General features: G+C 43.6%; 1 protein-coding gene across 10 annotated transcripts in view; it reads right to left on the minus strand.

The window, feature by feature from the left end:
* Positions 1-7,703: 7,703 nt before the first annotated feature.
* Positions 7,704-15,131, minus strand: part of LOC311144690 (zinc finger RNA-binding protein-like) — a 41,233-nt gene continuing 33,805 nt past the window's right edge. For all 10 annotated transcript variants that reach the window (XM_084180778.1, XM_084180774.1, XM_084180782.1 and 7 more), the window contains exons 17-21: positions 12,628-12,725; positions 11,554-11,649; positions 11,212-11,323; positions 10,205-10,302; positions 7,704-9,320 (exon numbers count right to left, since the gene is read on the minus strand). In XM_084180778.1, coding sequence (XP_084036904.1) covers positions 9,138-9,320; positions 10,205-10,302; positions 11,212-11,323; positions 11,554-11,649; positions 12,628-12,725 — 587 coding nt within the window. In that variant the 3' untranslated portion in view covers positions 7,704-9,137. The remainder of the gene's footprint in view (positions 9,321-10,204; positions 10,303-11,211; positions 11,324-11,553; positions 11,650-12,627; positions 12,726-15,131) is intronic.

Genomic DNA, 15,131 nt, shown 5'->3' on the forward strand with positions numbered 1-15,131 from the left:
AGTGACTGAGAGAATGACAGTAGATATGAGTGGCTGAGTGAGTGACTGAGAGAATGACAGTAGATATGAGTGGCTGAGATAATGACAGGAGATATGAGTGGCTGAGTGAGTGACTGAGAGAATGACAGTAGATATGAGTGGCTGAGTGAGTGACTGAGATAATGACAGGAGATATGAGTGGCTGAGTGAGTGACTGAGAGAATGACAGTAGATATGAGTGGCTGAGTGAGTGACTGAGAGAATGACAGTAGATATGAGTGGCTGAGTGAGTGACTGAGAGAATGACAGTAGATATGAGTGACTGAGTGAGTGACTGAGAGAATGACAGTAGATATGAGTGGCTGAGTGAGTGACTGAGAGAATGACAGTAGATATGAGTGGCTGAGATAATGACAGGAGATATGAGTGGCTGAGTGAGTGACTGAGAGAATGACAGTAGATATGAGTGGCTGAGTGAGTGACTGAGAGAATGACAGTAGATATGAGTGGCTGAGTGAGTGACTGAGAGAATGACAGTAGATATGAGTGGCTGAGATAATGACAGGAGATATGAGTGGCTGAGTGAGTGACTGAGAGAATGACAGTAGATATGAGTGGCTGAGTGAGTGACTGAGAGAATGACAGTAGATATGAGTGGCTGAGTGAGTGACAGAGAATGACAGTAGATATGAGTGGCTGAGATAAAGACAGGAGATATGAGTGGCTGAGTGAGTGACTGAGAGAATGACAGTAGATATGAGTGGCTGAGTGAGTGACTGAGAGAATGACAGTAGATATGAGTGGCTGAGTGAGTGACTGAGAGAATGACAGTAGATATGAGTGGCTGAGATAATGACAGGAGATATGAGTGGCTGAGTGAGTGACAGAGAATGACAGTAGATATGAGTGGCTGAGTGAGTGACTGAGATAATGACAGGAGATATGAGTGGCTGAGTGAGTGACAGAGAATGACAGTAGATATGAGTGGCTGAGTGAGAATGACAGCAGATATGAGTGGCTGAGTGAGTGACTGAGAGAATGACAGTAGATATGAGTGACTGAGAATGACAGTAGATATGAGTGGCTGAGTGAGTGACTGAGAGAATGACAGTAGATATGAGTGGCTGAGTGAATGACAGAGAATGACAGTAGATATGAGTGACTGAGAGAATGACAGTAGATATGAGTAGCTGAGTGAGTGACTGAGATAATGACAGTAGATATGAGTGGCTGAGTGAATGACTGAGAGAATGACAGTAGATATGAGTGGCTGAGTGAGTGACTGGGATAATGACAGTAGATATGAGTGGCTGAGTGAGTGACTGAGAGAATGACAGTAGATATGAGTGGCTGAGTGAGTGACTGAGAGAATGACAGTAGATATGAGTGGCTGAGTGAGTGACTGAGATAATGACAGTAGATATGAGTGACTGAGTGAGTGACTGAGATAATGACAGTAGATATGAGTGACTGAGTGAGTGACAGAGAATGACAGTAGATATGAGTGACTGAGAGAATGACAGTAGATATGAGTGACTGAGTGAGTGACTGAGAGAATGACAGTAGATATGAGTGGCTGAGTGAGTGACAGAGAATGACAGTAGATATGAGTGACTGAGTGAGTGACTGAGAGAATGACAGTAGATATGAGTGGCTGAGTGAGTGACAGAGAATGACAGTAGATATGAGTGGCTGAGTGAGTGACTGAGATAATGACAGTAGATATGAGTGACTGAGTGAGTGACAGAGAATGACAGTAGATATGAGTGACAGAGAATGACAGTAGATATGAGTGACTGAGTGAGTGACTGAGAGAATGACAGTAGATATGAGTGGCTGAGTGAGTGACAGAGAATGACAGTAGATATGAGTGGCTGGCTGAGATAAAGACAGGAGATATGAGTGGCTGAGTGAGTGACTGAGAGAATGACAGTAGATATGAGTGACTGAGAGAATGACAGTAGATATGAGTGGCTGAGTGAGTGACTGAGAGAATGACAGTAGATATGAGTGGCTGAGATAATGACAGGAGATATGAGTGGCTGAGTGAGTGACAGAGAATGACAGTAGATATGAGTGGCTGAGTGAGTGACTGAGATAATGACAGGAGATATGAGTGGCTGAGTGAGTGACAGAGAATGACAGTAGATATGAGTGGCTGAGTGAGAATGACAGTAGATATGAGTGGCTGAGTGAGTGACTGAGAGAATGACAGTAGATATGAGTGACTGAGAATGACAGTAGATATGAGTGGCTGAGTGAGTGACTGAGAGAATGACAGTAGATATGAGTGGCTGAGTGAATGACAGAGAATGACAGTAGATATGAGTGACTGAGAGAATGACAGTAGATATGAGTAGCTGAGTGAGTGACTGAGATAATGACAGTAGATATGAGTGGCTGAGTGAATGACTGAGAGAATGACAGTAGATATGAGTGGATGAGTGAGTGACTGGGATAATGACAGTAGATATGAGTGGCTGAGTGAGTGACTGAGAGAATGACAGTAGATATGAGTGGCTGAGTGAGTGACTGAGAGAATGACAGTAGATATGAGTGGCTGAGTGAGTGACTGAGATAATGACAGTAGATATGAGTGACTGAGTGAGTGACTGAGATAATGACAGTAGATATGAGTGACAGAGAATGACAGTAGATATGAGTGACTGAGAGAATGACAGTAGATATGAGTGACTGAGTGAGTGACTGAGAGAATGACAGTAGATATGAGTGACTGAGAGAATGACAGTAGATATGAGTGGCTGAGTGAGTGACTGAGAGAATGACAGTAGATATGAGTGGCTGAGTGAGTGACTGAGAGAATGACAGTAGATATGAGTGACTGAGTGAGTGACTGAGATAATGACAGTAGATATGAGTGACTGAGTGAGTGACAGAGAATGACAGTAGATATGAGTGACAGAGAATGACAGTAGATATGAGTGACTGAGTGAGTGACTGAGAGAATGACAGTAGATATGAGTGGCTGAGTGAGTGACAGAGAATGACAGTAGATATGAGTGGCTGAGTGAGTGACAGAGAATGACAGTAGATATGAGTGGCTGAGATAATGACAGGAGATATGAGTGGCTGAGTGAGTGACTGAGAGAATGACAGTATATATCAGTGGCTGAGTGAGTGACTGAGAGAATGACAGTAGATATGAGTGGCTGAGTGAGTGACAGAGAATGACAGTAGATATGAGTGGCTGAGATAATGACAGGATATATGAGTGGCTGAGTGAGTGACTGAGAGAATGACAGTAGATATGAGTGGCTGAGTGAGTGACTGAGATAATGACAGGAGATATGAGTGGCTGAGTGAGTGACTGAGAGAATGACAGTAGATATGAGTGGCTGAGTGAGTGACTGAGAGAATGACAGTAGATATGAGTGGCTGAGTGAGTGACTGAGAGAATGACAGTAGATATGAGTGGCTGAGTGAGTGACTGAGAGAATGACAGTAGATATGAGTGACTGAGTGAGTGACTGAGAGAATGACAGTAGATATGAGTGGCTGAGTGAGTGACAGAGAATGACAGTAGATATGAGTGGCTGAGTGAGTGACTGAGAGAATGACAGTAGATATGAGTGGCTGAGTGAGTGACTGAGAGAATGACAGTAGATATGAGTGGCTGAGATAATGACAGGAGATATGAGTGGCTGAGTGAGTGACTGAGAGAATGACAAGAGATATGAGTGGCTGAGTGAGTGACTGAGAGAATGACAGTAGATATGAGTGGCTGAGTGAGTGACTGAGAGAATGACAGTAGATATGAGTGGCTGAGTGAGTGACTGAGAGAATGACAGTAGATATGAGTGGCTGAGATAATGACAGGAGATATGAGTGGCTGAGTGAGTGACTGAGAGAATGACAGTAGATATGAGTGGCTGAGTGAGTGACTGAGAGAATGACAGTAGATATGAGTGGCTGAGTGAGTGACTGAGAGAATGACAGTAGATATGAGTGGCTGAGATAATGACAGGAGATATGAGTGGCTGAGTGAGTGACTGAGAGAATGACAGTAGATATGAGTGGCTGAGTGAGTGACTGAGATAATGACAGGAGATATGAGTGGCTGAGTGAGTGACTGAGAGAATGACAGTAGATATGAGTGGCTGAGATAATGACAGGATATATGAGTGGCTGAGTGAGTGACTGAGAGAATGACAGTAGATATGAGTGGCTGAGTGAGTGACTGAGATAATGACAGGAGATATGAGTGGCTGAGTGAGTGACTGAGAGAATGACAGTAGATATGAGTGGCTGAGTGAGTGACTGAGAGAATGACAGTAGATATGAGTGGCTGAGTGAGTGACTGAGAGAATGACAGTAGATATGAGTGACTGAGTGAGTGACTGAGTGAGTGACTGAGAGAATGACAGTAGATATGAGTGGCTGAGTGAGTGACTGAGAGAATGACAGTAGATATGAGTGGCTGAGATAATGACAGGAGATATGAGTGGCTGAGTGAGTGACTGAGAGAATGACAGTAGATATGAGTGGCTGAGTGAGTGACAGTAGACTAAATGTAGGTCAGAAGGTTCCGTCTCTGGAAAGAGCCCTTAACAGGCCTTATTATTATTATTATTATAATGCCATTTAGCAGACTTTACCAGGTCTTCTTCTCATGTCCTGAGCCTTACTACCATCAGTAACAGTTACCTGGGCGGTAAGTATTTTTATTTTTCCCTTTATTTAACTAGGCAAGTCAATTAAGAACACATTTATATTTACAATGACGGCCTACACCGGCCAAACCCGGACGACGCTGGGCCAATTGTGCGCCGCCCTATGGGACTCCCAATCACGGGCCGGTTGTGATACAGCCTGGAATCGAACCAGGGTCTGTATTGCCTCAAGCACTGAGATGCAGTGCCTTAGACCGCTGCGCCACCCGGGAGCCCAGACCGCTGCGCCACCCGGGAGCCCAGACCGCTGCGCCCCCCGGGAGCCCAGACCGCTGCGCCACCCGGGAGCCCAGACCGCTGCGCCACCAGGGAGCCCAGACCGCTGCGCCACCAGGGAGCCCAGTGACAGTATTGGGTTTTGAGTTTAAGAGTAGAGTAAAATAATAAGCTCTGTTTCTGGAGGATAGAAACATATAAAGCTGTTGTCTTTTAGTTAAAGCTGCAATCTCTCACTTTTTGGGCGACCCTGACCAAATTCACATAGAAATGTGATTTATAGATCTGTCCTTCTCATTGAAAGCAAGTCTAAGAAGCGGTTGATCTGTTCTATGTGCTCTGTTTCTATGCTTCCCGGTCTGAAGTTTCATTTTGCCTCATTTTGCCTCGTTTTGTACACCAGCTTCAAAACAGCTGAAAATACAATATTTGTGGTTATTGAAAATATATTTCAGAGGTTTAGATGGTACAATGACTCTCTAGACTACTGCTTGTTTAGTCACATGAACTATTAGAATTTTAGCAACCAGGAAATGGCGAAGCGATTTCTGTATATTGCACCTTTAAAACATACACTACATGGCCAAAAGTATGTGGGCGCCTGCTCGTCGAACATCTCATTCCAAAATCATGGCCATTAATATGGAGTTGGACCCCCCTTTGCTGCTATAACTGCCTCCACTCTTCTGAGAAGGCTTTCCACTAGATGTTGGAACATTTCTGCAGGGACTTGCTTCCATTCAGCCACAAGAGCATTAGTGAGGTCAGGCACTGATGTTAGGTGTTTAGGCCTGGCTCGCAGTCGGCGTTCCAATTCATCCCAAAGGTGTTCGATGGGGTTGAGGTCAGGGCTCTATGCAAGTTCTTCCACACCGATCTTGACAAACCATTTCTGTATGGACCTCGCTTTGTGCACGGGGCATTGTCTTGCTGAAACAGGAAAACGCCTTCCCCAAACTGTTGCCACAAAGTTGGAAGCACAGAATCGTCTATAATGCCATTGTATGCTGTAGTGTTAAGATTTCCCTTCACTGGAACTAAGGGGCCTAGCCTGAACCATGAAAAACAGGCCCAGACCATTTTTCCTCCTCCACCAAACTTTACAGTGGGCACTATCCATTCGGGCAGGTAGCGTTCTCCTGGCATCTGCCAAACCCAAATACGTCCGTCAGACTGCCAGATGGTAAAGTGTGATTCATCACTCCAGAGAACGCATTTCCACTGCTCCAGAGTCCAATGGCAGCGAGCTTTACACCACTCCAGCTGGCGCTTGGTGATCTTAGGCTTGTGTGCGGCTGCTCGGCCGTGGAAACCCATTTCATGAAGCTCCCAAGGAACAGTTCTTGTGTTTGGAACTTCACTTTGGTAGTGAGTGTTGCAACCAATGAGAGATGATTTGTACGCGCTACAGCACTTGGCGGTCCCGTTCTGTGAGCTTGTGTGGCCTACCATTTCGCGGCTGAGCCGCTGTTGCTCCTAGACGTTTCCACTTCACAATCACAGCACTTACAGTTCACCGGGGCAGCTTTAGCAGGGCAGAAATTTGAGAAACTGACTTGTGGGAAAGGTGGCATCCTATGACGGTGCCACGTTAAAAAGTCAGTGAGCTCTTCAGTAAGGCCATTCTACTGCCAATGTTTGTCTACGGAGATTGCATGGCTGTGTGCGCGATTTTTTATTTCACCTTTATTTAACCAGGTAAGCCAGTTGAGAACAAGTTCTCATTTACAACTGCGACCTGGCCAAGATAAAGCAAAGCAGTGCAATAAAAACAACAACACAGAGTTACATATGGGGTAAAAAACATAAAGTCAGAAATACAACAGAAAATATATATACAGTGTGTGCGAATGTAGTAAGTTATGGAGGTAAGGCAATAAATAGGCCATAGTGCAAAATAGTTACAATTCAGTCAGCAACAGGTGTGGCTGAAATAGCAGAATCCACTAATTTGAAGCGGTGTCCACTTACGTGTGTGTATGTATACACACACTGAACAAAAATATAAACATGTAGTGTTGGTCCCATGTTTCATGAGCTGAAATAAAAAAATAACCCAGAAATGTTCCATACGCACAAAAAGCGTATTTCTCTGTCAGCAGAGGAAGCAGGCTATGGTCATTCCATTGTGTGGGGTCTTCCGGTCTTCAGAGGGATACAAAACTGATATGTCCTCATATGCCGTCGGACATATACCAGTCAACTGGCTTTTGCAAAGATCAATATTAATTTAGCCTATTCCATATAGACGGCTGACAATGTCACAAAATGATGCGCGCATCGATGGGGACGGAATCCATGCTTTATGATTCTGAAGGTTCAGACCACAATGACAACAAGCTGCCATGTGGGGAATCGTAGGTGGCTCGTTTCAGCTCGCTGTATCTCGTTACTGAAACCATGTCTTGTGTTGAGGTGTTGACAGATTTAATGTCTACGCTAATATAGCAAAAACCTTGCTAGCTAACCAACTGTAACGGTGCATTTGAGACAAAGTGCTCATTGTGCATATGTACGTTTTCAATAAACATTTGTAGACTAAATATAGTTTACATGTCAATAATCTAAGCCAACCATCCGTTTTGCCCCACGGTTGTGTTGCTAAACCACCAGTCTGTTTCTGATCATCAACAGTTACCCATCTGTCTGAAGGAAGCCTCACTGAAACACGTTTAAACAGAAATAGAGTTACAGCGTAGATTTCTTCTAGACTTACTTTAAAATTAGGTTATCGTCTCAGAGCTTACCTTTTACTCTCAAGTCAGTGTACTAAACGAGACCTGCTGTTCAGTAGAGAGACGAAACTGCACTCAATCCTTCATTCAGGAAATGTCTTTATTCTGCCCGTGGTAAAGCAGGTGATGAGACAAGAGGCTGACGGTCAGGCGTCAAAGAATGGCTCTACATTTAAACCTCAATTACAACAAACATCAACGTTACACTTGTCTTTTTTTAACTGTTAGATTATTCAAATGAACTATTTACGCAGCATTAAACCAAGATTAGGGGGCAAGCCATTACATTTCCCCATTATAATTAATCTGTAAAACCAAAACGTGTTAAAAAGCCATAAAATAACAAAAAAATCTGAAAACACGGCCATGCACTCTTCAATAAACCAAACACTTTTTGATCCATTGCAAGATTAAAGGTATATTTTCATATATTAAGAGAATAATAACTACTAACAACGAATTAGGAATCTGTTTTCTTCAGAAATGTAGTACATCAACGCCCCAGCTAAAGGGGTCTGTGTTAAATATTAGAACACATTGCAGTCCGGCCTTAATGGGACAAGACCACAGCTTTTACACCACTTTAAGCATTATGCCACTTAAAAGAAGAAACCATATTCAAAATTACAGCTTATAGGAAAATAAAACATTACTGGCGACTGATCGTATTATGGGCTTCACAATGGATATTAAAACTCTCTCACTAACAGCAAACACTGAATGTATGCAACTAGAAATAACATGCATGTTAGGCATTTACATTTATTATGAGTCTCCTGATTGATCAACTAACAAAATTAGATCTCACTGTCTTTTTCATAACTCGACAGACTGGAAAGACGGTCTCGAAAATAAGAAAAAAAAAAAAAAAAAGGTCTAAGGAGTAGATGCTAAGGAAGCCCCGTTGTCATGGAGAAGCAGAGGGGTAAAAGTAGAATCGGCTACGAAAGAGAAGTTTAGGTCCCAACCACAGGTCATATTGATCAATAAGCCAAAACCGAACATCGTGGACAAACTGGGTTACTGCAGTATTCCTATACAGCGAGCTGCAGTCAAAACAGGGTCCTATTGTATTAGGCACCAAAATGGAAGAAAAACACACTGACATTATTTGGACTTGTCCAATAAGAACTCATTTTCTTTTTTCGTTGCAAAAAAAACTTTGCCCCTAAAGAATACAACCCTGTCCTACACGGCTTACAGAAACCAGGCCCTATCCGATGTGGTCTTTGATATTAACAAGGGGGTTTGTTTAGAATCTAGAGACAACAGAAAAAGGGTACACACAGGCAGCGTTCCAGGCCGACTACATTGCAGTCTTGCTGCCCGGCATCAACCGCGTTATTGACTGTGCACACTGGCATCAGAACAATGCTATATCATATGGATGCGGTTAGCTCACATCTTAAAAACGCCTTATCCGGGTGTTGTTAGATCTGGCAGGCGACTGCAACGTAGTCCGCCTGGAACGTGGCCACAGACTACTTTAAATGAATAAAAAGGGGGATAACTAGTCCTAGTAGCTACTGTCCAAATCTTTCTTGTCCTTCTTCCCTTCGCCCTCGAAGCCGTCCGCTCCGTCGATGTCTCGGCGACGCTTGCGGTTGTTGCGGACGTTGAAGCGAGGGTTCATCTGGGGCAGTGGGTCCATGCCCAGCACCTTGTGGATCTGCCGGAACGCTAGCAGCCGCAGAGCAAACTGGACAGAGACACAGCGAGTTAGCGTAATAACTACGGTGTACCTCAAGGATCTGTCCTTACGTCATTATTATTATTATTCAGATAGTGAGACGTCTCAATAGGAGGCACTGGAGGTCCAGTACCTCAGGATTACACATCAGACCCTTACTATATTCATGGCCAGTATCTCATCAGTTCCTCAAGTTACTGGGTCATTCATATTTATAGAAATGATCTGGCAGAAGTATCAAGTACTTCCATTCTATCTACAGACGATTTCGAATCAGGTTATACATCTTTCCAACAAGTCTTAAAACTTTTAAGGCAAAACCATTACTATACGTCTGACAATTACAATACATCTTTATGGCCAGTACCTTCTATTGATGGTGTACCTCAAGGATCTGTTCTTGGGCTATTATAAAAAAAGGTATACAGTGGGGAGAACAAGTGTTTGATACACTGACGATTTTTTTGCAGGTTTTCCTACTTACAAAGCATGTAGAGGTCTGTCATTTTTTATCATAGGTACACTTCAACTGTGAGAGACAGAATCTAAAAAAAATCCAGAAAATCACATTGTATGATTTTTAAGTAATTAATTTGCATTTTATTGCATGACATAAGTATTTGATACATCAGAAAAGCAGAACTTAATATTTTGTACAGAAATGCAAATTAATTACTTAAAAATCATACAATGTGATAAAATCATACACCTATGATAAAAATTACAGACCTCTACATGTTACAGACCTCTACATGTTACATTACAGACCTCTACATGCTTGTCTTTGTAAGTAGGAAAACCTGCAAAAAATAAATAAATAAAAAATCGGCAGTGTATCAAATACTTGTTCTCCCCACTGTACATGATATGATGTATTCTGTGCCTGTCAGTACCTGGGCACTTGAGGTGATGTCCTCCCTGTGCTGCTCGTCCATGGTTGTCAGGGTGTCGGTGGGGTTCTTCTCACACGGATCGACCAACCCCGGACCACCTGGTGGACAGACAAACACCCATCAGCATTCTGCTCACCCCACACAACACCAGGGAAAAAAAGCTATGAGGATCGTCAAAAATAGTCGGCCATGATAGTCAAAATCATGACCTAAAATTAACACCCGCCAAATGCAGGTAAATGTAGGTACTGGCGGGTAAGAACGTCTATTTCACCAGCCACGCTGGCGGATGTCAATTTCAAGGGCTCTATAGTGCGAGCATTACATTAGAGAATAATAATCGTCAAAAAGTCAAGTATGAGCACGTGCTAATTGCAAAAATAAATGGGAAACCTATATCCAGCCTCACGCAGCAACTCCGCCTGCGCAATGAGTATAGCACTGGAGGTGCAGCACACAGACATAAGTGTCTAATTTACTCTCACATCTACAAAATGAGACTTTGTCCTCGTGTTTCTTGACTATTTACATCGTTCACAAGCTCGGTTGTTTTTCAACGTTGGTTTGAGTCTGCTGCTTCAACTGATAGCGAAGAGTCGGATCCCAAATCTCAGAGACACACGTGACATGACGACTCGAGTGGCCCTGTTACCGTGGCAACCTCCAGTCCTTAAAAAGGGGCAGTTGAACATTTTGTCTGATATTTTTATTAAAAAGACCTTAGGTCACCAAAATGTTTTACGAAATTTAGCAATATACCACAATACCTTACTAATACATTTCTTGTTTTAGAAACATTACAAAAGCATTGTCACTTGTTTTTTTTATTTTATGCAATTATGGCAGAAACTAATTTGGCTGGTAAAACACCCGAGTGGCTGTTAAATGTTTAAATCAACCGGCCACAGTGACTGGTGGACCACAAAGTACATTTCAGGCCCTGGTCAAAACAGTCTATCACGATCAGTCGAAAAAAAAAATACAAAATTGATCATGGTTAGACTTACCGGGGAGCAGGATCCCGGAGGAAATACATTCAAAGACTCGTCTTAACGCGTCGCCTGGGCTCAGGGGGCCGGAGGCGCTGCTAATGGCCTTCTCCACCAGCAGCTCCATGGCCTGGAGAACAGGGAGGTGGAGACCAATCAGAGGAAGGGAGCATGTACAGGGCAGTAAAACAGGGGCACATTTCTGGTGCTTCTGGCTTTTCAATTCTAGGTCGGGAAAGACTCGGGATGCAAGAGAAGCATTTCCTATTACTCTCCTTCAAAACATTAGAGGGAACAACGCCGACGCCACTTAAATGTTGAGATGTTAACTGGTGTGTATCAGCCTGGCGATGAACTCACCCAGCTGGGGAAGGCGGACCACGTGGGGACCCTCTGGCAGAGGTCACGCAGGATACGAATAACAATCACACAGGATTGGAGTCCGTTGGCCCTAGCCTTGTGGTGCAATAACACGTTCAGTTTAGTGACAGTCAGAGACAGGAGCAGACAACAGGGATCATAGTACACAATACATACATTGCAACAGGTCTGTCAGAGGTCAAAACACTACTGTACACAATGGAAGCTTGTGATTGGGTGATTTGAAGTATTGTTAAAAAGGGGGCCGTAATTGGTTGGAATCAGCTGCCATTTCCAGGAGTATTTCACCTCGTCGGGAACGTTAGTAAAAAAAAAAAAAAAAAAGAGAGTTCACAGTTTGCAAGATGAAAAGATGAAACAAGAAAAGTTTAGGTTTCGTTTCCTTGTCATCTTATAAACCCTGACCTCTCAGGGTTGGGTTTCACAGACAGTCCGGTACTTATAGTACACAGTGTGTTTGTAAAGAAGATTGAGCGTAAGGGACTGGGAGAGTGGAGGGAATCTGCTTTACTTTTGCCTGCGTGTTTGCTTTTGGGACATAGCAGTGACACAGTAAACTAAATCAGATGTCCCTTCTCTCAATCCCCATTATTCTACGAACAGAAAATAAAAAGCTACAAACGCTCAACATGGAAGCTCTTATCGGATGCCAAAGATGCAAAGATATCTCTGCAGCCTTATGGAATCATGTTTTAACACTAAGAAAACAGTCTGGTAAAAACAAAAAGGAATACAAGGATGCCAGTTTCTTTTTGTTGTTGTTTTTTTTTTTACCAGAAAATTATTACCATTCTAAAGTTCATCTGAATAAATATCATAAATAAAGATTGGATATTCAATCTGGTCAAAACATTATCATTACAAGGGTGGCATCCTTGAATATTATAATTTTTAAATATATTTTTTATATTATACAAAATCTGGTATTACTGCGTTTTTTGTTTGTTAAAAATTAAATACTAATTCCTTCATTAAAAAAAACAATTCAAACAAAGGAAAGAAAAAAAAAATGCATCTCATAAGGCTACAATAAGTAAAAGGATGTGTCCGAACCTGGAACCACTTAGCGTGGCGGAGAGCCGCTAGACCGTCAAGGCATTTTAGCCTGTCCAAGACGTCCGCCGGGTCTCGCACCAAGCCCCCGGTTACATCTACAAATGGATGAGTCGAATTGTCAAAATGGTGGACGGTTGGTTGGTTGGTGGTTGAGGTGGTGAGGAGGAGGAACGGGTGTTTGACCAGGTACAGCAAGAGTCATTGGCGAGAAAACACAAACGCATTGCCACACATACCAAGATAGGGTTTCAGGAAGGAACCAAGAAGTGAACTAACTAGTCTTGATCGTTCCTTCTGCCAAATGAACCAATGAATGACCAGCAACCTGACCTCACCTCGAAATGACTAGTGTTTGGATATGTAGTGAGTCATGAATGTAACATTAGGTTCACGTTGGTGTGAGGTGTTCGGTTATACGTTGGGTAAAGGGGAATGTGAATTATGAGACTGGCGTAAAATGCTAACCAAACCTTGCAGGAGAAAATAGAAGCGGGATGAGTGACTTCCATAGAGCTTCGACAGCCTGAGAATTATCCAACACCTCTTGCTTAGGTCTTGTGTGAAGGCTGACCTAGTCGTCAAAAAAAATTACTAAAACTGTATGTATTGGTAACGTGTTGAAATGTAAGACCTCACAGAGAAGTTTAAAATCTCTGAAAAGCTGAGATAAGTCAGCTTGTTTAAGTAAGCAATGTTACGCCAATCATTTGTCACTTTCAGTCTTAATATCATCTACGGAGTTGATACCGTAGGTGGATTCCAACAGGTCATGTGGGTGTATTAGTTTAAACAAACAAACAAAAGGAGAGATGTCAGAAGTCCGGTGGTGAACTGTAATGGCAGAGTGTGAACGGAGTAGCTACCAACAGTGAGTGGCAATGGCTAAATGGTAGGTGTGGCAGAGTGTTTAGGTGGTGGGGGTGGAAAACCTTGGTCAAAAATCCTTCCGCAGGAACTGGTTGGCCGGGGGTTCGAACCCTCTCCTGGACACGTTTTATTATTAAACAATTCCAAAACAGAGGGCTTTGGGCTGGACCAGTTAGAAAGCTACACATTATGTGACAGCAGCAGTTGGAAACAAAAAAACAAACAAACATGTAAGCTCCTCCCAGCAGCAAAAAGAATGGTTAGGTTGGACATCACTGCATGCATGGCTGGTGTGAGTCACTCCTGGCTGGTAGGTTGGTACTACTGCTACTGCTACTACTTCTACTACTGCTACTACTGCTACTACTTCTACTACTACTACTACTACTGCCTCTACTACTACCACTACCGCTACTGCTACTACTACTACTACTACTACTGCTACTACCGCTGCTACTGCTGCTACTACTACTACTACCACTACTACCACTACTACCACTACTGCTGCTGCTACTACTGCCTCTACTACTACCACTACCACTACTGCTACTACTACTACTACCACTACTACCACTACTACCGCTGCTACTACTACTGCCTCTACTACTACCACTACTACTACTACTACCACTACTACTACTACCACTACCACTACTACCACTACTACTACTACCACTACTACCACTACTGCTGCTGCTACTGCTACTACTACTACTACCACTACTACCACTACTACCGCTGCTACTGCTGCTACTACTACTGCCTCTACTACTACCACTACTACTACTACTACCACTACTACTACTACCACTACTACCACTACTGCTGCTGCTACTGCTACTACTACTACTACTACTACCACTACTACCACTACCGCTACCACCACTACCACTACCACTACTGCTACTGCTACTACTGCTACTACTACTGCTGCTGCTACTGCCTCTACCGCTACTGCTGCTACTACTACCTCTACCACTACCGCTACTGCTTCTACCGCTACTGCCTCTACCGCTGCTACTGCTGCTACTACTACTGCTGCTACTGCCTCTACCTCTACCGCTACTACTACCTCTACTGCTACTACTACCTCTACTGCTACTACTACCTCTACTACTGCTGCTGCTGCTGCTTCTACTACTGCGTACTCAGGTCCAACCACAGAGTCCTCTGCCAAACACTTCCTGGCCTACTGAAGGCTGGTCACGTTGCGTCCCCATTTTGCACTTTTCACATGAAGTGTGTACTTGCTCACTTTCTGACACTGGATTCAACAAAATGGTGGATACTCGCTGCGGCCAATACTCTCCAGCCTACACCAATCCTATGCTTTTAAATCCATTGACAAGAGTGCACAAGTGCACACTTCTGGAAAGGGTGGAAAATTGGCACAAAACAAAACATAAGTTGCGTGCTAGACGTGCTCAATAGAGACATAAGTGTTCCGATGTTGAAACAGTCCACCTCAGCCTAAATGGTCCACCTCAGCCTGGCGGCCCTCCCTCCCTCAACCGGCCCTCCCTCCCTCCCTCAACCGGCCCTCCCTCCCTCCCTCCCTCAACCGGCCCTCCCTCCCTCCCTCCCTCAACCGGCCCTCCCTCCCTCCCTCCCTCAACCGGCCCTCCCTCCCTCCC

Source organism: Coregonus lavaretus, assembly GCF_964263955.1.
Source record: "Coregonus lavaretus genome assembly, chromosome: 17".
Classification (NCBI taxonomy): domain Eukaryota; kingdom Metazoa; phylum Chordata; class Actinopteri; order Salmoniformes; family Salmonidae; genus Coregonus; species Coregonus lavaretus.